General features: G+C 41.0%; 1 protein-coding gene across 1 annotated transcript in view; it reads left to right on the top strand.

Moving 5' to 3' along the window:
• KLF3 (KLF transcription factor 3) overlaps window positions 1-10,973 on the top strand; it is an 84,176-nt gene extending 73,203 nt beyond the window's left edge. Inside the window, exons 4-6 of the mRNA XM_077477643.1 lie at window positions 1,574-1,721; window positions 6,346-6,506; window positions 10,001-10,973. Of these exons, the coding sequence (XP_077333769.1) occupies window positions 1,574-1,721; window positions 6,346-6,506; window positions 10,001-10,182 (491 nt within the window). The 3' untranslated portion in view covers window positions 10,183-10,973. The remainder of the gene's footprint in view (window positions 1-1,573; window positions 1,722-6,345; window positions 6,507-10,000) is intronic.
• Window positions 10,974-24,754: the final 13,781 nt, after the last annotated feature.

Below are 24,754 nucleotides of genomic sequence, written 5' to 3'. Positions count from 1 at the left end.
ATGTCTAAAAGAGAAGTGTTGCCTTCCAAAAAAACAAACATTTATACTCACCTACTCAAACACAGCTGATCGCTCACTTTAGCCCCTCCGCTCTGTCAGCCAGCGGCTCTCTGCTCTGCTGTCCAGTGCACACGGGAGAGCTGGGCTGTGGAGAGGGCGGGAGGGGCTGACTCAGGCTCTCACTAAATCACGGAGAGGCTGAGCCGGTTGATGATCCAGGCTTCTGGACCAGGATCTTTACAGAGCCTGGACTGGCTCATCAGCTAACGGCAGGCTTTGACATGCTGTCTGCTGAAAGCCAATCACAGGAGTGCAGAACGAAAAAAGCTTTGGCTATACCTCTCTTTCAACCACTAATTGATAATGGAGAAAGAGATTGATGAGCGTTTGATAAGAATTGAATGTGAATTTTTTTTATTCTGATATTTGCAATTATTTGTTAGTTCATTTGCAGGAGGCATGAGTATAAAAGAAACACATTTTTGTGGTTAGAACCTTGCTAGATCATTGATCTGTTCAATTAATTGCAGCAGTTGTAACCAGTTTTATTAAGAATAAGGTTGAATAGGAAGCTGTATAATAAATACTTATGTGGCAAGAATTGTTAGGGGCAAGGAGAACTGTTTGATTTGACCATGTTATCATGTTTTTCAATGGGATTTAGGGATCTGCAGTGGTGGGACATGTATACATTTTGAACATGTATTGTGTATGTACTTTTGAGTACAATGTGTCTCATTTTGTAAGGTTTTAAAAACATGCTGAATTGAAACCCACCTTATGTAGTGAGATGGGCTTATCTATAAATTGCAGAAAATAATTCAGGTTTTCTATGTTTTCCCTCTTCTTTTTTTTTTTTTGTTTTTTTTTCCTTTTAATTATTTTGGTGATCATGAAATCACCACTTAGTTGACCGATATTTTTCTTTTAAAATAGAGCTGTAGGCAAAATGTTTTCTTTACATATAAAACAATATAACCCCTTCCATGAATTTTGGATATAGAGCGTTATAACTCTGCCCAGGCTTTTTTTGCGATCTGTGTCCCATTGGGGAGATTTTCTTGTCACTTCCTGTCCCGTAGCCACATCTGAAAATGAGCGGAAATCCCTGGTGGTCACCAATGGAAGATTTCAGCTGTATTCCTGTTATGGTGTCCACTCAAAATTTTGGATTTTCTTTCACCTTCAGTGATAATGGTCATTAGGACAAATACATTGGTCAAATCTCCTTAGTGGGAATAACTTACTGCAACAGACAGCAATAAAAACCTGACAGGAGCTCTAATCCACCTCCACTCCATCTAAAACTAAAGAAAAACTGTATTTGTAGCAGTGACTTCAGGAGAAGAGTAGAAACCATTTGTATTGCACTGCATCTACCTAACAAGTTTGCCAACAATTTACCTGTCCTACCTATCATGAAAATGTCAAATACTCATTTGGAATAGTATATAATGACATCATAATATTGATATTAATAATATTAATATTATAAATGCTGTTTCTGCATAGAGCATTTGACAGATAACAGAACTTTTTGGTATAATACAATGTTTTGTTTTTCCTTTTGCAGTACCTATGACAGTCTCTGACTTTTATGAAAACTCTCCTCTATTAAAAAATATAAAAGTGGAGCCTGGTCTGGAACAAACAATAACAGAAGTTTACCCAGAACAAATGTCACCTGGTAATAGTACGCCCCCTAAAGGAATGTTCCATGAGTAAGTGATTCTTTCTCAATACAATAGCTACATGTAGTTTATATACCACTTCCACGTGGAGGTGCTGAACTGTATAATAACCAGTTGATTACACGGGAACACAGTTCTTCAGGATTCTAAAGGAGTAGGCATTATATTCCAGTACATATTCTTAGATGAGAGCTAAAATTAATATGGATAAACAAGGGTGAATGGGAGAATAGGTAGGCTTCTGTAGGCCGAACGTTGATTGGCTTCTGCATAACGGTAAAGGGTAGTTGCCCAATGACTACAAATGCTGTCGCTTCAGGCGCTTAACTGATTTTTATCCTATTGATACTCAGTTTTAACCTACTAATGACAATGTGACTTAACAGCAAAGAAGATGTTCCAATCACCACCTTCACAGCCTACATGTGCAATCATAGTTGCTCATGTGAGATAGAGCTAACTATATACCATATATATATATGTATATATTAAGAGAAAGAGAGATACTTTTCTCCAAATTTTGGCTTGCAATCCACAACAAAATACCTGGACAGGATAGTGATCTCTATTTGGTCCTTTTTTATGTGAATGATACGATTGTCTCTTTTGTCTGAGCTAGTTATATGATTGATTAGCTTGTTTTATTATTTTAAATATATGAACTTAACTTGGATGGAGTGGGGAGAGTTGGACCCACTGTCAAGTTTTTATTGCTGTCTGAGTCCCTCGTGGGGAAATTCAGCTTTCCGTTTGTCCTAATGAGCATTTTCAGAGAGTGGTGATATTCCGAAATGTTATAGTTGTCTCCAAAGCAAGTGATGAGGATAAGTCATCCAATGGTGACAAATGTTATGCTCATTACTTTTAATCTTTTTTTTTTTTTAAAGCCAGTGGCGTTTGAAACACACCCAAAAACTCCACCCGATGCCAGAAAAAAAGTGCACACACATAAAGAGTGAACACAAAACATGCAACAGGTGTTACACGATCCTCCCTAGGAAGGACCTTAACCTGATCCCCCGGGGCGTTAGGCTGCAGACAGGGACTGAGGTACTCACTGTGGCCTGTCTGGCCGAAACTAGACAGACCCCGTTCTCTGGAGGGTCTGCCGAAACAGACCCACCCAAGTACTTGGTGGGGCTCCCCCGAAGGGAGACCCCATGAGAGAGGGCGAACCAAGCCAAAAGCCCATGCTCACCCCCTCCCAAGACTTTTAGACCCCTTTCACACTGGCCCTTTAGCGCTAATAGTGCCTGTGAAGCGCCTGAAAAATGCCTCAGCTGCAATCCCAGTGAGGCGCTGTGCTGGCAGGACATCAAAAAAAGTCCTGCAAAAAATACAAAACAGCGACAACACAGGGTAAAATAAATAGAAAGTGGGGAGAAGGAAGTGGGAGAAGTAAAAGTGGCCGTTGTGCAATAAATGTTACGCTGATTACTGTCCTAGTAGGCGGTTCCCCTGATTTTGTTGAGATTTCCTACCATTTCCAGTTTATCCAGTACAGGACCTAAAAGAAAATCACCCCAGCTATACTGTAGCATAGTTTGACATTGGTGAGAACAAAAAAATGACTTTTTTTCTAATTTAACACTTATACCTGCTAAAATGTTTATTTCAACTTATCATAATTATAGTTTAACAAATTATGGAACCATTTTCAGAAACTATGGAACAACCTCTTAATTCAAAACTGTCTAATGTGAACACGAGTTCATCAACACGCAAAATTTAAAGAGAACGTTTTTAAAGATGCCTTTACAGGATGTATTTTATTTGCACATGTTAGTGAGTGAAAATGAAAGGCAGTCTCTTCCTGTTGATGAAACTGGGTTAAAATGAGGAAAACAAGACAAGGTGCTCTGGAATGTAGACGTAGTCATTGCTTTATTCAACCTGTGGTGTGGCAATATGTTTTTAATGCAAGGAGCCAATTTTAAGACTTCTCATGGGTGGGGCAGCCAGGCTGAACACTACTTTTAGGAATTGACGTCATTTACAAAGAAAGGACCGCACCCTCCTGTTGGCAGTGAGCAACAGGAAATTCTTAATTGCCCTGAAAGGAGTGACTGAGACAATAACAAATATTTCCTCCAATGAATAGGGATTTTCAGAGCTACACTGTGTAAAACAGATTTTTCTTTTTTTTAAAGTTGGGGGGAGGAGAGCTGTTTCAGATTACTTTTGTAGGAAATAGCACATATAAACAAACGTACAAAGATCAAACTAGAATCTAACAGGGTTTTGCAATCCTCAAGTTGTTTGCGTGGGAAATGAGAACATGACCTTGTTAATTATTACAAAATAATACACTCCCACATGGTCAGTGGATGGACTGTTCTGTATCCTAAACCTGATGTTGCCAAATATTCCTCGCATAGGAAGTCAATTCCAACTAAGAACTTTCTGCTGATTTTCAGAAGGCCTGGCTCAGGCCCATATAGTCAGGACAGTCAGAAAAATCTTTATTGTGACAATCGCTGTTCAAAGCCATTGCAAAGTAAAAATATATTGACATTCAATAGAATATATATATATATTACATTTAAATAATAAAAACAAAAACGGCAATTGAAAAATGGAATAGGATTCAGAAGAACTGTGTCCATCAATCAACGAAAATTGGAAGTAAAATGTTTTCCGACAAATGATTTGCCGATTTTCGATTTTAGTATGGTGCTTTCGACAGCCGATTACGAATTTTTGGACAACAAAAACGATATGTGCAGGCTATAAAATCTTTAATGTGTGTGAACACAACATATGATTTTTGTATAATTACTACAGTTTTCGTCCGAAAAAAAATTGTAAGAGCAAGACTACGCATGCTCAGATACAAAAAAAAAATACATACAAAATAATTCAACACATTACATCACTTCTGAAGTTAAATTCTTATGGGAATTGCATATAAATGTAACCTAGTCACTTTTGACATGAGACTGGCATGCAACAAAAAACGGACAAAAATTTGTCCCATAATCTGATCGTGTGTACAAGGCTTAAAGCGGGGTTCCACCCTAAAGTGAACCCTCCCCCCCTCCGGTGTCACAGTTGACACCTTTCAGGGGGGAGGGGGGTGCAGATACCTGTTTAAGACCTGCTTCCAGGCATAGACTCCCACGGGAGTCTATGCCTCTTCCTGTTCCAGCGCGGGTCTCAGAGACAGCGCGGACCTTTCCTATTGCGCTGGGAAGTGAAGCCGCAATGATTCACTTCCTGATTCCCTCACCTAGAATGGCGGTGGCAGCAGCCAAGAGCCGAGCGATCGATCAGCCTCAGCTGCCGACATCGCTGGATCCTGGGACAGGTGAGTGTCCATTTATTAAAAGTCAGGAGCTGCAGTTTTTGTAGCTGCTGGCTTTTAATAATTTTTTTTACAGTGAAATCCCTCTTTAAGAGATAGATTTTTGTCTATAGACTCTATGGAATCTATAGATAAAAATACGTATTTTGTTTTTGTTTTTTTGACCAGTGTTTAATTTAAAGAAGTAGTTGTACTATAAATAAAAAAAATGTATATTATATTTTAGAATTTGTCGCATTTAAAATAAAATGAAAATAATGTTTCTGGTACAAAGCAGAGCAAATGAAAAGGATGCTTTTTTCAGTTTTCTACATTTATTTGTTATGCAGCACTGTAAAAAAGTAAGAAACAAAATTAATGAAAATGGGGGGGGGGGGGGGGGGGGGAGAGATTTAAATGGTGAGAAAAATTGGAAATGAGCAAAAATCAGCAGAAAAAGGGAGGAGGGATATCATTCAGATTGATTATGGTTAATAGGGCTAAATAGCAATGTAACTTGTAGGCCCCATGCACACAGGGCGTTTGCCGAGATCTCCTAAACGCCTTTCCTCCAGGCAGAAGTGTTTTGGCAGAAAAAGCGCTTGTCAAGAGCTTGCATGTTAAATTCATTGGCTAGAATAATCATTTATTCTGGCCTTTGAAATTACTGCTCAAGTGCTAAATGTGGTTAGCGTTAATGTGTGTTTACATGCGTCAAGCATTTTTTCTGCCAAAACACTGTTGCTCCTGGACATGCTGGCAGCGGGGTTTTATTTTTAGGGTTTTCTTTGAGTGACGTCGAATGCAGATCAAAGTTCTCACCTTTTGAATATGAATAATATGTATAAATAAATAAAATGTATTGGTTCATTGTATTTACCGAATGACACATGCAAGCTGTCTACAAGTATCATTGTAGGATAAAGCTGCATATTGACGGCTGCTCCTGCTATGTAATACAAGGAAATTACCAGCTGTCATTTTGACAGCCAGTATTTGCTGGAAATAGCAGCAAGCAGAGAAGAGCTAGACATAGGAGATGTGCCCTAAAAACTTTGTTGAAGTTTTTAGGATGTATGTCTTTCATTCAAAATTCACAAGGGATAATTAACACACATCTAAAGCTAAGACATTTTTTGTTTTAAAAAATATATTCCACCTTCCTTTTTTTCCTTTCCATTGTACTCAAAGAGAGATATCCGATGTCATGCAGTCGTGCATTAAATTTATTGCTGTTTACATCTGATTTTCTCCCTGTGCCTATCCTACATACTTCTATGACTAATTATCAGATGCTTGCACTTCATTACCTATAATACCTTAATTGTTATATAACATAGTAATCCTTTATTTTTCTGTTTTTTTGTGTAGACATCACCCATCAGTTATAGTACATCCAGGAAAGAGGCCACTACCAGTGGAGTCTCCAGAGACACAGAGGAAGAGAAGGATACACAGATGTGATTATGATGGCTGCAACAAAGTTTACACAAAAAGTTCTCATTTAAAAGCACACCGGAGGACACACACAGGTCAGCATTCACCACCATCTTTGCTAGATGTCAGATTTTTACCAGAGATTTGACTAGCTGTAATGGGTTGTATGATGCCATCTACTGATCCTCCCCAGGTTTGTAGTGTTATAATAGACAACTGAGGGGTTAGGTGGGCAAGTGGTCAGTGCCCACTCTTTATTTACAGCTGAGAACTAGGGTTGCACCGATACCAGTTTTTGAGTATGAGTACTGATCCTTTCAATCCAGTACTCCCCAATACCAGTTACCAATACTTTGCTAGGCGATTTGGGTCAATACAAAATGAACGGGCGCAAATCACACTGCAAAGAATCGCGTGCGATTTGAACAGGAACGCGGTGTGATTCCTGTCTGAATCGCATTCATTTCCCCCACTCCTCCTGTGTGTGTGTGTGTGTGTGTGTTGACAGGGAAAAGCACAATCTAGTTGTCAGTTTATTAAAAATTTTAGAACTCACTAAGTACATATCTGGTCAATTGCAAAATCTGCATAGGTGTCCTCCTGGAGGAGAAGTTCTGGGACCTCATGGGTATAGGGCAGAAGTGATGTCCACTTGGGGGCGAACCACCTATACAGCTCCTTCAGCCCTGTGAGCACCTCCAGCGGCCATGATTTTCTATCATCGGCAGGACTGGGACACCTATGCAGATTTTGCATTTGAACTGTACTTAATATGGATTCTAACATTTTTATTAAACGGCCCACTAGATGACGCTTTTCCCTTTCTAATACAGTGGGGGAAATCGCATGCGATTGTTTGCAGTTCAATTTGTGTCCATTCATATGGTGCTGACACAAATCGCACCGCAAAGTATCAGTTTCGGTATCTGGAGCATTTTCACGAGTACTCGTGAAAATACTCAGTATCAGCACCGATATCAGTATCAGCGCATCCCTAATGAGCCATCAGTGAGGGATTTGGAGGGCCTTGAAGATAACCTGTGTGTAAAATGGATATACACAAAATTAACACAAATGTCAGGTATCTGAACGCAAATGCTGACGCCACGTGATGGGAATGTCTGAACCAATCCTATGGTGCATTGTCCAGTGCCTTGGTAACCTATCAGCAGGCCCACATCATTGGATGCGACTCACCTGATAACTGGAAGGATAGCATCATTGAGGATCCAGTTGATAACCCTGGCAAGCAGGGTGGCAGTCTGCAACCTTTTATTATACAGGGAATGTCTTCCTTAAAGTCAGCAGCATACAGTAATTTGTGGGGTGGCCACTCTAGGTCATGGTCTCGAATGTGTACTGTTGCATAAATTTATATTTGTTGTTCTGTCTTGCATCCCTCATCTGCCTTACCTTGGATTTATTTAAAGCAGACCCCCCCCCCCCCCCCCGCACCAAAAACCCTGGATCATGCAGCTCTGCATTCTGATATTAAATCATCCTTTAGGACAGGGGTGTCCAACCTTTTGACCTTCCTGTACCACATTGAAAGAGGAATTGTCTTGGGCCACACGTAAAACACTACAATATCTGAGTAATAAAACTTACATTTTTTTTTGTAATATTTTTTGATTAATAAAGGGAATATAAAATATAAAACTTTTATAAAAGTCCAGTAAAGAGACCCTGTCAAATTTATTTTTTGGCTGCAAGCGTTCGCTAAGTGTAAACACATTTTTACAAAACATTCCCCCCAAAAAATCAACATTTTTATCATTTTGTATTGGGCCACATTCATAGGTGTATGGGACCACAGGTTGGGCACCCCTGCTTTTAGTTCTCAATTAAATTCTATATTTTTTTCTGTTAATTACATGTACTTCCACTTCCTGATTTCCCTGAAATATGAACATATCTCTGGCCCCACAGACGCCCCTCCGGGAGGCTACGTCACCAGTGCCTTCCAGGGAAATCTAACCTGCTGTTCTGCATGTGCCATATAAGATCCAGTGTGGCTTGTTGATCAAATAACAAACTGAGGCATAAGCAATCTGCTGCTGCTGGATATTTTTCAATAATAATCTGCCCCAGATTTTGAATGCTGGATCGGACGCAGCTTTCTATTGAGGTAAATAAGCTAAGCCAGATCCCATATGGCACATGCACAAGAGGTGGTGTAGCGTTATCTGTGGGCCAGCCTAGGGAACCAGGAAGAAGCCTGTACATGTTTTCTTAATATTTGAAGATTGCAAGGGCAGTTTTATAAGACAAGGGTAGTGGGCCCAAGATCTGCTTTGACACAGAACTACAGGGTGGAGCGATGACCAAACAAGAATGTAGCGTTTGTAGGCCTTGTAGACTTGCTCTATACTTTGGATCTATTTGTTGTTGCTTAACCAGTTCCCGACCGGCGCATGACGATGTACGTCGGCAGAATGGCACGGGCAGGCATATTGGCGTACAGGTACGTCCATTTTATATGCCGCCCTGCCATTGTGTGCGCGCCGCCAGCGGCCGGGACCCCCGTGAGTCCGGTCGCAGGTACTCGATCTCTGTGGGGATACCCGTGATCGTCTCATGAGGCGGCTGAATGGGGAGACGCCGTTGTAAACAGCATCTCCCCATTCTGCCTAGCAACAAGTGGCGCTGATCTCTGCTCCATGTGATTGGAGCAGATATCAGTGTTCACTAAAACAAAGCCCAGCCCCCCACAATTAGTTAAACACGCCCTTAGGAACACTTAACCCCTACACTGCCACCCCCTGGTTAACCCCTTCACTGCCAGTGTCATTTACACATGACTCACTGCATTTGTATAGCACTGATTGCTGTAATAATGACAATGGTCCCAAAAATGTCCGATGTGTCTGCCATAATGTCGCAGTCACAATAAAAATGTCTGATCGCCACCATTACTAGTAAAAAAAAAAATTATTAATAAAAATGCCATAAAACTATTCCCTATTTTGTAAACGCTATAACTTTTGCGCAAACCAATCAATAATCGCTTATTGCGATTTTTTTTTACCAAAAATATGTAGAAGAATTCGTATCGGCCTAAACTGAGGGAAAAAAATGTTTTTTTTATATATTTTTGGGGGATATTTATTATAACAAAAAGTAAAAAAATAATGCGTTTTTTTCGAAATTGTCACTCTATTTTGTGTATAGCGCAAAAAGTAAAAAGCGCAGGGGTGATCAAATACCACCGACAGAAAACACTATTTGTGGGAAAAAAGGGACATCAATTTTGTTTGGGAGCCACATTGCACGACCACGCAATTGTCAGTTAAAGCGACGCAGTGCCGAATCGCAAAAAGTGGTCTGGTCTTAAGCCAGCAAAATGGTGCGGTCTGAAAGTGGTTAAACTTTTTAAAATATTGCTTGCATCGACTGTTCTAATATGTCTGTCTCAGGTTAACAATAACCACTATAAAGCCGTTTCAAAACTTTTCCCGAACACCTCAGAGTTTCTGAGCAATGTTTACTCATTGATCGATTTCTCCATTTTATTGCACCAGATGTTAGCTATTTGTGATTTTTTCTACTCCTCTGTGCACTTACATGATCTTCCTGTTCTCTCTTTTAGGGGAAAAGCCTTATCAGTGTACTTGGGAAGGATGCACATGGAAGTTTGCCCGCTCTGACGAACTGACTCGGCATTTCCGTAAACACACTGGAATCAAACCATTTCAGTGCCCAGACTGTGACCGCAGCTTTTCTCGCTCGGACCACCTTGCCCTGCACAGAAAGAGACACATGCTTGTCTGAACGGCTTTTGTAAAATTTTTCTATTCAGCAAAATCTGGATTCAGCTGGTCTGAATCACAAGCCTACAATTCCATAGGGTCAGTGGATGATGTTCTCTTAACCTCATTGTACTTGCCACGGGTCAGACCTAAGAATGTGAACTTTTTATTTTTGTGTTTTTTTTTTTGTTTTGATTTTTGTTTTTATATGGAGGATAAGCAGTAACTTCCTGCCCTTTATGACACCTCAGGAAATGGAAAACAAACATGGACAATGTACTGCTTCACGTGTACTTGCAAGCCATATATCTATATGAAATAACTTATACCTGTATTTAATTATCAACACAATGCCTAGTCTGCTTCATCTTGCCACATTCCTCACACTTGTTAGTGCTCAATTTTTATTCTTTTTTTTTATTGTCCACAATTAAAGAATGACATTGTTGAAAAGTACTTTGAATGGCGTAAGATTTCTTGTCCCTTGTTTCTGTTTTTATGTTGTGATGCCTGAATACAAGAAACGCACTTTGGAAAGCGAAAAAAAAAAATGGATGACACCAAATGTATGCAGTTCTCACAAATGCTTTTATTTGTTTGATGTTTCTGTCATGGACTGATGGTTTATACCTTAATCAAGAAGAAATTTGACGCTACACTTTATTATTATTTTTTTAAATAGCCCTTTGTATTCTACATATGTATCTACCTATTCATTAGATTTACAGTTTGTCTATGCCATGTATTATGATGTGCAATGTACTTGAATAATATTAAAAGTATATATTTTTAAAATAAATAATTTGTACAGAAGGTTCAGATGGACTTTTGGTTTTGGGAACTGGTCCATTTTTGCAGTTGCACTGCAGAGTAAATGTATATGTGTATCTGAGGGTATCCATACATTCAGATCTGGAAAAGGCAAAGTAAGGTAATCAGTTGTTGGTATTTTAATACGGGTTCTGCAGAAAATAAAAAATAATTTAAAATTTTAATTCTTTAGGAATAATAATCTAATACGGTTTGTATAGTGCAATTCTTGCATCCCTTAACCATACATTGTATTAAAAGCATGATCTCCACCTTAAACTCACCTATAGGCTCTTGCAGCATATGTAAAGCCAAGAACAAAAACTATGCAGGCCCTGCCAAAGCATGCCACAGGGACCATCTAGTGGAATTAATAAAGAAAGTCGTAGGCAGACTTAAAAATTCTGTAGCACCTGCACACCACAATTGCCAGTGCTTTATCATGCACCTGTTATGCCACGTACGCACAATCGGAATTTCGGCCAGCAAAACACAGATGAGAGCTTTTCATTGGAAAATGCGACCATGTGTATGCTCCATCGGAATTTAGCCGGCCGAATTCCCACCAGCAAAAATTTGATAGCATGTTCTCAATTTTCCCGATGGAAAAACTTCCGATTGTGTGTATGCATTTCTGACGCGCAAAAACTCACGCATGCTCAGATTCAACTACGAGATGGAAGCTATTGGCTACTAGGTATTTAACTTCCTTTTAATAGTTCCATCGTATGTGTTGTACGTCACCGCTTTCTCGGCGGTCGGAATTTGGTGTGACCGTGTGTAGGCAAAACAGTTTGAGCGGAATTCCATTGGAATTCCAACAGGAAAACCATCAGAGCTTTTTCCGACGAGAATTCCGATCATGTGTACGCGGCATTAGGAATGTTTTTGCAAAGTTGTTGCAGGAGGTGGTCATCACTGAGGCTCAGCGCTACTGGGCTCCTTTCCGAACCATGCGGAGGTGGGAACTCTGGGAAACCTCATCATGGCCGTCGGATAGCCCAATAGTCGCTATGGAATCTACCCACTGCTATCAGTAATAAGGAAGCCAGAACTGATGAGGAAATAGTCTATCAGCATCTCCATGGGGCTCAGCCCATTCAGTGTTTAGCCCCACATCATTGGTTGCTAGGATGCTGGCAGTCTGCACCCTAGTAACCGATAAAGCAAAGAAAAAACTCAATAATGGCAAGTTAACACACAGCACTCCTCCTGACCACTCTGGCCTGTCTCTGCACACCAACTTAGAGTTGGTCTTAAATACCTCCAGTTTTGTAGATATCTAGCTAAGAAGTGGGTATAATTCTTTTTGACTTGGTTGTAGCTATAGAGACACAATATAAAAGATGAACGAATGTATCAGCTACATACATTCTTTCATATTTCTGATAGAATAGAAACGGACTTGGATTTACCAGCACTTGGATTGCCTGTGTACAAGAGGTGCAAGTCTTGATTTGGGTATGTTTTTGACAGTGCGAAAGCCACGCAAACCAGAACTACCCAAATCTGTCATACGTGTTGGATCTGGTAAATCTGTTGCAAGGGTTTCATGATTTGGGTGCAGGACTTTCTAATGGCCCAAAACAGCCACATAATTGGCTGTAATAAACACTTTATTTAATTGCCCCCAGCTTCTGTATATGTTGGTGTCAGTTGACTTTTATTTTTGAATTTGAACGGAGCCTTTTCCCAGCCTAGAACCACCACGTCTCATAGTAAAAACACACTTTGCATCTCAGAAGTAATCAACAACTGCCGATAAACAAAAACACAAGGATAAAATATGTGCACAAAGTATAATAAAACAACTTACAATGACGATAATATGATGTTATTGATTTTCTCTTTTGCTACTAAATGCTTTATTTCTTAAATTCTGGTAATGCAATATGTTTTAGTTTGTGAACTTTTTCTCTAAAATTCCTTTTCGTGGGTTGTAAAAAGGAATTTGACCACAATATATCCAGTCAGCATGATTATTTACTCTTACCCTCAGCAGTGATGTACTTTTCTTCAGGTTTGCCAAGTGCAGATATTTGGTCAGTGGTGGATCATAATAGGGACAAGGTAATAGGATAAACAATTAACCCATGATTTCTTTGTTTGGTCAGGACAGGACAGGAAGTGAGGGGAATGGCTCAAACAGGGCTCAGAGAGCAATAAAGTACTTCTTAATAGAGAGGGAAAGGGTTATGCACTATATCACCAAAAGTATTGGGACACCTGACTAAACATGCACATGAACTTTAATGGCATCCCAGTCTTAGTCCGTAGGGTTCAATATTGAGTTGGCCCACCCTTTACAGCTATAATAGCTTCAACTCTTCTGGGAAGGCCGTCCACGAGGTTTAGGAGTGTGTCTATGGGAATGTTTGACTATTCTTCCAAAAGCGCATTTGTGAGGTCAGGCGCTGAAGTTGGACGAGAAGGCCTGGTTCGCAGTCTCCGCGTCAATTCATTCCAAAGATGTTCTATCGGGTTGAGATCAGGACTCTGTGCAGGCCAGTCAAATTTCTCCACCCCAAACCTGCTCATCCATGTCTTTATGGACCTTGCTTTGTGCACTGGTACGCAGCCAAGTTGGAACAAGAAGGGGTCATCCCCAAACTATTCACACAAATTTGAGAAAATAAATTTGTCAAAAATGTCTTGGTATGCTGACGCCTTAAGAGTTCCCTTCACTGGAACTAAGGGGCCGGCCCTAACCCCGGAAAAACAACCCCACATCATAATCCCCCCACCATCAAATGATTTGGACCAGTCCTGACCTCAACCAGATAGAACGTCTTTGGGATAAATTAAACCAGAGACTGCGAGCCAGGCCTTCTAGTTGAACATCAGTGCTTGACCTCACAAATGCACTTCTGGAAAAACGGTCAAACATTCCAATAGAAATACTCCTAAACCTTGTGGACAGCCTTCCCGAAAGAGTTAAAGCCATTATACCTGCAAAGGGTGGGCCAACTCAATATTGAACCCTACGGACTAAGACTGGGATGGCATTAAAGTTAATGCGTGTAAAGGTAGGCGTCACAATACTTTTGGTAATCTAGTGCCTTTCTTGGGGAGACCCCTCATTGTCTGTGTGGTCATCAGACCCAGAAGTGAAGATAGATCTCCACAACTGACAAACCATATTTACTTAAAAAAAAACAAAATAAAATTTTAACCTACTTTGTCTAAAACTAAAGAGTTTTGAACAGAGTTCCACTTTAACACCTTGTCTACCAAGGTGTGTTTATAAACATCTTGGTAGTCAAGAGGCTAAAGCAAGCCCACAGCTTGTGCTCACGGCTGTGAGATTGATATTGATTTTTTTCAACTGACTCTCAGCTCTCATATAGAAGTGATCTGGGCAATTGAACAACCTGTCCCCCAATTGGCACCGCCCATGGTGTTTCCATGGCTTTTCCATCTCTCTGGGAAGCGCCAACCTACTTCAGGATGACAAGCAGGGGGAGATGAGATTACATACATTGCTTGATCTCTTCTGCCATGAATGACCCCTGATATCTTCATAAAGAGGACCTGTCATCTGCCCAATGCTATCACATAGGGGGCTTGATAGGCACTTAGTGATAGCTATACACTTAAATTGAAAAAATAAAGTATCCTAAAAATATATATAATACACACACCCACATGCACACAGAGGACATGTATGTATATGTAAACAGTGATTGCGCCACACATGTGAGATATCACCACTAACGTAGGCAATATTTTTGGAGCAATAATTTATGGTTATTTTGAAATGAATAACCTGGAAATTGCCATTAAAGAGTCTCCTAGCGATAATTTGGGGTAACATAGTTTTCCGCCATTTCACAGGTACGCGCAATTTTAAAGTGTTACTAAACCCAGGACCCTGCATTCACTATATCTGGTATCCCACAGTACACATGAACATGGAAATGCAATTATTTTAATAAATATAAACCGCTAAATACCTTTTCGCATTAGCAGTATATAGCAGTCTTGTGACTTCTATCAATGTCTGGTTAAAGCTTGTAGGAGGAGTTTTCATTCACCCACCATTGTCCTATGAGAATGCAGGACCCCTGACCCTCTGTCTGCTTTACTGCATATACACACTGTTTTACTATTGTGGGTTTAGTCGCACTTAAGACTCCATTCACACAGGGGCAACTTTGGATCTGACTTCAAGTCGCCCCTAGTTGCCTCAAGTCGCGCTACATGTAAAAATCAATGTAAGTGAATGAGAGCAATCTTAATGCACACTACTGAAGTCGCTCCGACTTCAGAAAAGGTTCCTGTACTACTTCAATCCGACTTCTAGGCGACTTGTACCCATTGATTTCAATGGAAGTCGCCTCCAAGTCGGATCTCCATCTATATTGATCAGACAATGTCGCCTCTCTCACAGAATAATCAGCTCTCAGGGGGGAACTCCACGCCAAATTTTTAATAAAAAACCGGCATGGGTTCCCCCTCCGGGAGCATACCAGGCCCTTAGATCTGGTATGGATTTTAAGGGGAACCCCCATGCCGAAAAATGGCTTGGGGTCACCCCAAAATCCATACCAGATCCTTATCCGAGCATGCAGCCTAGCCGGTCAGGAAAGGGGGTGGGGACGAGTGAGCGCACCCCCCGAACCGTTCCAGGCCACTGTGCCCTCAACATGGGGGGTGGGGGTTTTGGGGAAGGGGGCCGCCCTGTGGCCCCCCCACCCCAAAGCACCTTGTCCCCATGTTAATGAGGACAAGGGCCTCTTCCTGACAACCCTGGCTGTTGGTTGTCGGGGTCTGCGGGCGGGGGGCTTATCGGAATCCGGGAGCCCCCTTTAATAAGGGGGCCCCCAGATTCTGGCCCCCCACCCTATGTGAATGAGTAAGGGGTACATCGTACCCCTACCCATTCACCTGGGGAAAAAAGTTTCAATAAAAAAAAACACAACAGGTTTTTAAAGTAATTTATTAATCAGCTCCAGGGGGTCTTCTTCCGATGTCGGGAGTCTTCTTCCGACTTCTCCGCTCTGTTCGGCCTCTTCTCCCGGTGTCCGGCCTGTTCTCCCGCTCTCCGGCGTCTTCTCCCGATTTCCAGCGTCTTCTCCCGGGCTCCTCCGCCATCTTCTTGCAGCTCTTTTACTAGCGGAGGAGCCTGGTCTCCTCCGTCCCTCTTCTCTCTTCTTTCTTCTTCCGATGTTGACACGACGCTCTCTTCCACTGTAATGGCTTGTGCGACGTGCGTGGCGACTTATATAGGTATGGGGAGTGGTCACCGGGTGATTTCACTGTGTGACATCACCCAGCCGCACATGTCGCACAAGCCATTACAGCAGAAGAGAGTGTTGTGTCAACATCGGAAGAAGAGGGAAGAAGGACGGAGGAGACCGAGCTCTTCCACTAAAAAGAGCTGCAAGAAGATAGCGGAGGATAGCGAAGGAGCCCGGGAGAAGACGCCGGAGAGCGGGAGACAACACCAGACACCGGGAGAAGAGGCCAAACAGAGCGGAGAAGTCGGAAGAAGACCCCCGGAGCTGATTAATAAATTACTTTAAAAACCTTTATTGTGTTTTTTTTTATTGACACTTTTTTTCCCCAGGTGAATGGGTAGGGGTATGATGTACCCCTTACTCATTCACATAGGGTGGGGGGCCGGGATCTGGGGGCCCCCTTATTAAAGGGGGCTCCCAGATTCCGATAAGCCTCCCGCCCGCAGACCCCAACAACGAATGGCCAGGGTTGTCGGGAAGAGTCCTTGTCCTCATCAACACGGGGACAAGGTGCTTTGAGGTAGGGGGGCCGCAGGGCTCCCACCTTCCCCAAATTACCCACCCCCCCATGTTGAGGGCACAGTGGCCTTGTACGGTTCAGGAGGGGGGGGCGCTTGCTCGTCCCCACCCCCTTTCCTGACCGGCCAGGCTGGGTGCTCGGATAAGAATCTGGTATGGATTTTGGGGGGACCCCACGCCGTTTTTTCGGCTTAGGGGGTTCCCCTAAAAATCCATACCAGACCTAAGGGCCTGGTATGCTTCCGGAGGGGGAACCCATGCCGGTTTTTTTATTTAAAATTTGGTGTGGAGTTCCCCTTGGGACTTTTAAGCAAACGGACTTGGCCATACACGATCACTCCAAAATTCCGGCGGATTCCAACATGATGACGTAGAATAAGGAAGTTCATAGCCAGTAGCCAATAGCTGCCCTAGTGTCAGTTTTAGTCCGTCGGACTAGTACACAGACGAACGGATTGTCCGCTAAAAGCCGAGTCCGGCGGACAATTTTGAAGCAAGTCTTATTTCTAGGTCCGTCTGACTTTTGGGAAGAAAAAGTCGACTGGAGCACACACACGATCGAATTGTCGCAGGATAGTCCGATCCTGTGTACGCGGCATTAAAGTTCTTTGTCAAAGGAGTTTAGAATCTTCACCAAAAATAGTGCAAATAAATATTCACTTAAAATCTTTAAATTCCTGTTTACTTTCAACGCCCAAACATGTAGACAGGTTTTCACATATTCGAAGAATTAATATAAATATTCAAACATTTTTAGTAAAGATTCCTAATTCCTTTAGTAAGGCAGCCCATGTAATGGCAAAATACAAGGCAATGTATGTAATAAAGGGCAGCAAAGTGACTTGGTTGCTAGCACTTCTGCCTTGCAGCATTGGGATCCCCTGTTCAAAACCTGGTATGGCTACTATCTGCATGGAGTTTGTATGTTCTCCCTGTGCTTGTGTGGGTTTCTTCTTGGTACTCCAAAGATTTCCTTCTACACTCCAAATATGTGTTGATAGGCTGAATGTCTCCTGTCTAAACTGGCCCTAGTATGTGTGGGCATGTAATGTATGTTTGCATGTAAGGTAGGGACCTCCGACTGTAAACTCCCCAAGGACAGAGATTGATGCAAATGAACCGTATGTAAAGCACTGCATAAACTGTTTGCATTATATAAATTGCCAGAATAATATAGAGGTTTGAAGCACTGTGTTTAATGGGGAGGTGTATGTAATGGTATAGTACAAACCACTGTGTGTAGCCACCTGTAATTTGTTTGCAGTTTATGGATAGTTACCTACTTTGGAAAGTTGGAAATGTCATTAAAGCCTTCATATTGATACAATTTATATTTTATATGTTGGGTTTGTATGAGTTCATACTACACTCTGGTAGGTGTGCAGACTTTCTGATACAAAGGGGAAGAAAATTATTTGATCCCCTGCAGATTTTGTAAGTTTACCCACTTACAAAGAAATTAAGAGTCTGTACTTTTTATCATATGTGTATTTTAAATGATAAGAGACAGAATATCAACCAAAAATCCTGAAAAAACATGATAGAAATGTTATAAATTGAGTTGCAGTTCAGTGAGTAAAATTTTGATCCCCTATCAACCAACAATAATTTTGGCTCCCACAGACTGGCTACAGTATATGCTCATGTGGTACACAGATTAGTCCTGTCAATTTAAGAAGGTGCTCCTAACAATTCGTTATGTGTATAAATGACATCTGTTCACAGAATCTTTCTTCCATTCAAACCTCACCATCATAGGCAAGACCAAAGAGTTGTCAAAGGACGTCAGGGACAAGATTGTAGACTTGCACAAGGCTACAAGACCATCAGCAAGAAGCTTGGTGAGAAGGAGACAACTGTTGGAATGGTTATTCGCAAAAATAGCCATCAATCACCCTCTGTCTGGAGCTCCATACAAGATTTCGCCTCATGGGGTAAGGATGATCATGAGAAAAGTGAGGGATCAACCCAGAACTACGCGGGAGGAGCTTGTGAATGATCTCAAGGCCGTTGGGACCACAGTCACCAAACAAATCATTGGTAACACAATACGTCACCATGGATTGAAATCCTGCAGTGCCCGCAAGGTCCCCCTCCTCAAGAAGGCACATGTACAGGCCTGTCTGAAGTTTGCCAATGAACATCTACTGTAAATGATTCAGAGAAAGATTGGGAGAAAGTGCTGTGGTCAGATGAGACCAAAATTGAGCTCTTTGGCATTAACTCGACTCACATTAACTTAAGGCGCCGTGTTTGGAGGAAGAACACCATCCCTCCAGTCAAGCACGGAGGTGAAAACATATGCTTTGGGCTGTTTCTCTGCTAAAGGTACAGGCCGACTTTCCTGCTTTGTGGGTCAATGAACAGGGCCATGTATTCGTATGTGTAAAATCTTGGATAAGAACCTTCTTCCCTTTGCCAGAATGCTGAAGATGAATCATTGATAGGTCTTCCAGCATGATAATGACTCAAAATATACCGCAAAGGCAACAAAGCAGTGGCTCAAGAAGAAGCACATTAAGGTAATGGAGTGGTTTCCAGATCTTAATCCTATAGAAAATTTATGGAGGGAGCTGAAACTTCGAGTTGCCAAGTGATAGTCAAGAAACCTTAAGGATTTAGAAAAGATCTGTAAAGAACAGTGGACCAAAATCCCTCCTGAGATGTGTGCAAACCTGGTAACCAACTACAAGAAACATCTTACCTCTGTGCTTGCCAACAAGGTTTCTCCACCAAGTACTAAGTCATGATTTGTTTGAGGATTTTTCTAGTTTTTATTGTTGATATTCTGTCTCTATCATTTAAAATAAAAATTATAGACACTTAATTTCTTTGTAAATGGGCAAAAGTAAAAAAAAAAGCAGGTGATCAAATAATTATTGTCCCCACTGTATATATAAGGGGGAGGGAGTGTTAGATCTGCTGTATGCATATATGCAAACTTGAGACTTCTACACATAGGCAGCCAAAATTCTCTGACAAGTGTTTTGGTTTTTCTTACAGTGTAGCATGCTCAGTTTATATTTTAGCATGCTTTGGGGATTATCATGCTAGTAAAGTTTAAACTGGGACTAATCCACAATAGTCATTGTGATTCTTGGGTTGGCTGCTACAATTACACTGTAAGTAAACCATAATAATAACTTCTTTTGTTTTGCTCCCTTTAGCTCTGTGTTAAACATGCCAATGCAAATGTTTTTCTATAAATTGAGCCTACATCACATTCAGTACCACCTAAAAAAAATCCAAAAAGACAGATGCTTGCACAGTACCCAAATACAGTATCTAACAAATAAAAATCAAAAATTGCTGCGCTGCCCCTTTAAATGATATACCGTAATGTAACAATATTCCCTCTACGTCCTTATTCCAGTATAAACATTTAGTAATCAAAACCCATGAAACAGCACCTAAATATTAAATAAATCAGTGAAAAATCATAACATCAAATTAGTGAAAGTCCACAACTTCAAATAGTGAAAAAAAATCTTTGTGTGTATCCAATAAAGTGTTTAAAGCCTCATACACAGTGTACGATTGTTGGCAGGGTATTGTCTGTTGACAGACTGTTTTCCTAAAATCTTACCGTTAGTACGCCCCTTTTGACAATTTTCGGCCAACAAATGTTGGATGACAGGCCAGTAAATTTTCAGCAGACAACGGCTCCACATCAGATTTTCATATTGGTCAGTACACAAATCCATCACACAAAAGTCGAAAGTACAAACATGCATGCTCAGAATCAATGCTCACCAAACAAGAAATTAGCAGAAGGGGACCAACGGGTGGCGCTCAAGAACTGAAATTCCTCGTAGTACGTCACTACGTCCGTGTTTGTGGCACGACAACTGTCTTTTATTTAAGGTTAGCAATCACATGAAGCCATTTATTATAACATCGTTTTTTGGATCCTTTTTAAATTAAAATGATAACAGAAATCACCCAAATGGCCCTAATAAAAAGTTTACATACCCTGGAATTTTTGGCCTTGGTAAAAGCACAGAAGGTGGCACACACAAGTTAAAATGGCAATTAAAGGTTAATTTACCACATTTGTGGCTTTTTAAATCACAATTAGTGTCTGTGTATACATAGTCAATGCGTTTGTTAGCTCTCACACGGATGCACTATGCAGGCTAGACACTGAGCTGCGAGGAGGTAGAAAAGAACAGTCTAAAGACCTGCGTAACAAGGTAATGACGATTTACAAAGATGGAAAAGGACATAACAAGATATCCAAAGCCTTGAATATGCCAGTCAGTACTGATCAATCACTTAATAAGAAGTGGAAAATTTGGGGATCTCTTGATACCAAGCCAAGATCAGGTAGATCAAGAAAGATCTCTGCCGCCGCGCATCGGGGCAATGTCTCACTGCCTGTGATTAGCGCAGTGCTGTGCAGACTTCCTGGCGGGCTCTGCACGTGTTCCATGCGAACATGCCTGAGCTCATCTTTATGAATGAATGAATGAATGACTTGTATAGCGCTACCTATACGAACTGAATCGCCTCAGGGCGCTTTTCTTGTCCCAACTGATGGCCTATAAAAAAGTGTTTCATTACCAAGGTGTCACACAAGAAAAATCTCATGATGGGTAAAAGCAAAGAGCTCTTTCAATACCTTAGAAACCTTATTGTTGCAAAACATACTGGTGGCATTGGTTACAGAAGAATTTCTAAACTTCTGAATGTTCCAATGAGCACTGTTGGGGCCTTTATCTGGAAGTGGAAAGAACATAATTTCACCATAAACCATCCCCAACCAGGTGCTCCTCGCAAGATTTCTGACAAAGAATTTAAAAGAATTAACAGAAGAGTTGTCCAATAACCAAGGACCACTGGTGGAGATCTTCAGAAAGATCTGGAATTAGCAGGTAAAATAGTTTCAAAGAAAACAATAAGTAATGCACTCAAACTCCATGGCCTGTATGTATGCTCACCACGCAAGACTCCATTGCTGAAAAAAAAAGCATGTTGAAGCTCGATTAAAGTTTGCTGCACAACATTTAGACATGTCTGTGAAATAATGGAAAAATATAGTCTGGTCAGATGAGACCAAAAATTTAACTCTTTGGATGCCAAAATTCACACCATGTTTTGAAGGTCATATGGCACTGCACATCACCCCTAAAACACCATACCAACAGTGAAGTTTGAAGGTGGGAACATCATGGTGTGGGGCTGTTTTTCAGTATACCATACTGGAAAACTTCATAGCATTGAAGGAAGGATGAATGGAAAATGTACAGTACATTAGACATTCTTGATAAAAATCTGCTGCCATCTACCAGGATGATGAAGATGAAACGAGGGTGGACATTTCAGCAAGACGATGATCCCAAACACGAAGCCAAGGAAACTCTCAATTGGTTTCAAAAGAAAGAAAATAAATCTGCTAGAATGGCTCAGCCAATCACCTGACTTAAATCCAATAGTGAATGGAAAGAACTAAAGATCAAAATTCATAGAAGAGGCTCACAGAACCTTCAAGATTTGAAGACTGTATGGAAGAATGGGCCAAAATCAAACATGCGACTAGTTTTTCCATACAGGAGGCGTCTTGAAGCTGTCATTATGAACAAAAGGATTTTGTATGAAGTATTAAATACATTTCAGTTGGCGTGTTCAATACTTTTTCCCTGTGTCATTCCATTTTATTACACATAACTTATCTTCTGAACCTATTTGTTTTGGTTTCTTTGTATGTATGGATTGCATGGGTTGTTACTGAAGTGGTGAACATTTCATGTCAATAGCACCTTTAGAAATATATTTGCCTAGAAAATTGCTGACGTGTTCAATACTTATTTTACCTGCTGTATATACTGTATATATACATTATATTGTCAAACGTATTGTGACACCTGCCTTACACGTATATATGAACTGTAATGGCATCCCAGTCTTAGTCCGTAGGGTTCAATATTGAGTTGGCCCACCTTTTGCAGCTATAACAGCTTCAACTATTCTGGAAAGGCTATCCACAAGGTTTAGGAGTGTGTCTATGGGAATGTTTGATTATTCATCCAGAAGGGCATTTATGAGGTAAGGCACTGATGTGGACAAGAAGGCCTGACTCTCATTCTCCACTCTAATTCATCCCAAAGGTGCTCTATTTTGAGGTCAGCACTTGCTTTGTGCACTGGTCCAAATCATTTGGTGGAGGGGGGATTATGGTGTGGGGTTGTTTTTTAGGGGTTGGGGTGGTTCCTTAGTTCCAGTGAAGGAAACTCTTAAGGCGCTAGCATACCAAGACATTTTGGACAATTTCATGCTCCCAACTTTGTGAGAATAGTTCCTGTTCCAACATGACTGCACATTAGTGCACAAAGTAAGGTCCTTAAAGACACGGGTGAGTGAGTTTCGGGTGGAGGAACTTGACTGGCCTCTACAGAGTACTGATAGAACACCTTTGGGATGGGGGAGATGAGTGAGACTGCGAGCCAGAAAGAGAGAAAGAGAAATTGCACTGGATTATATTACAATCTATTCTTTAAAGTGTATTTCCACTTTTGCAGCCATATTGGGATAACACCTAATTGTATTTTTTACATGTCCATATTCAAAAGCAAAAATATTTTAAAATGTCATCTTGAATTTTCCAGATGCTCTATTCTGAACCCTCCAGCAAAGAAAAATCTTAGGTAGCTACCTTTGTTTATTAAAGGGGCTTGATAACTGTGTTTGCCATAATTAACCCTGTTTGTACTGTGCAGGCAACTCTTCATTATAAATTGTAACTAGTTTTACTAGTTTTAACTAGTTTTAAACACTGTCTGTCCTAACAAAGGGTTAAAGGTGTAAAGGCTGGGCTACTTGCATAGTATATTAATGAGGACAGAACTGGGACAGGCTCACACTAACATTATTTGAAAAAACATGCAGTAAGCCATAATACCTCCTGCTGAGAAATATCTAAAAAGTATTTAAAAGACAGGTAGATAAATATTTTTTTAAAGAATAGGCAGCGTCAATTAACCACTTAATGACCAGCGCGCGACGATGTACGTCCTATTTTTCAAAAGGGATATCTCGGTAACGGCAGCAGCTGCTGCCACAACCGAGATATCCATCTCTTCAGGCGCCGGTCGTCTGTACGATAATGGTGGTCTCCGCGGCGGATTCACTGCGAGATCACCGCTATCGGCGGCGGGAGAGGTGCCACTCCCCCTCCCTCCACCCTCCTGCACCTTCCGCCGCTTACCGGAGCCATCGGGTCCTTTTGCTAGCTCGGTATGTAGACGAGTGAGGCTAAAATGGCCCCCATTCGTCTCTATACCATAGGAGGGTGGAAGCAACGTCAAAACGTCACTTCCGCCCATACCTCTTAATGGTATTTTTTTTTAAATGTCATTTTTTCTTTTTTTTTTTTTTTGTTTCATTTTAGTCCAAATATGAGATCTGAGGACTTTTTGACCCCAGATCTCATATTTAAGAGGACCTGTCATGCTTTTTTCTATTACAAGGGATGTTTACATTCCTTGTAATAGGAATAAAAGTGATCCATTTTTTTTTTAAACAGTGTAAAAGTAAATAAAATAAATTAAAATAAATAAGAAAAAAAAAGTTTTTAAAAACACCCCGTCACGACGAGCTTGCGCACAGAAGCGAGCGCATACGTGAGTAGCGCCCGCATATGAAAACGGTGGTCAAACCACACATGTGAGGTATCGCCGCGATCGGTAGAGCGAGAGCAATAATTCTAGCCCTAGACCTCCTCTGTAACGCAAAAAATGCAACCTGTAGAATCTTTTAAATGTCGCTTATGGAGATTTTTGAGGCTAAAAGTTTGACGCCATTCCACGAACGGGCGCAATTTTGAAGCGTGACATGTTGGGTATCAATTTACCCGGCATACCATTATCTTTCACAATATAAAAAAAAATTGGGCTAATTTTACTGTTGTCTTATTTTTTAAGTGGTTAAGAGCTATCATCTCTATTTACCAAGTGTTGCACATATATGTGATCTATGTAGAGCAGTAGGAGCATAAAGGGAGCCCTGGGGCCTATGTGAGCAACACAT

Source organism: Lithobates pipiens, unplaced genomic scaffold (assembly GCF_037356315.1).
Source record: "Lithobates pipiens isolate NorthernLeopardFrog02 unplaced genomic scaffold, aLitPip1_a1.2 Scaffold_13, whole genome shotgun sequence".
Lineage (NCBI taxonomy): Eukaryota > Metazoa > Chordata > Amphibia > Anura > Ranidae > Lithobates > Lithobates pipiens.
This window is presented reverse-complemented; position numbering and strand designations above follow the sequence as displayed.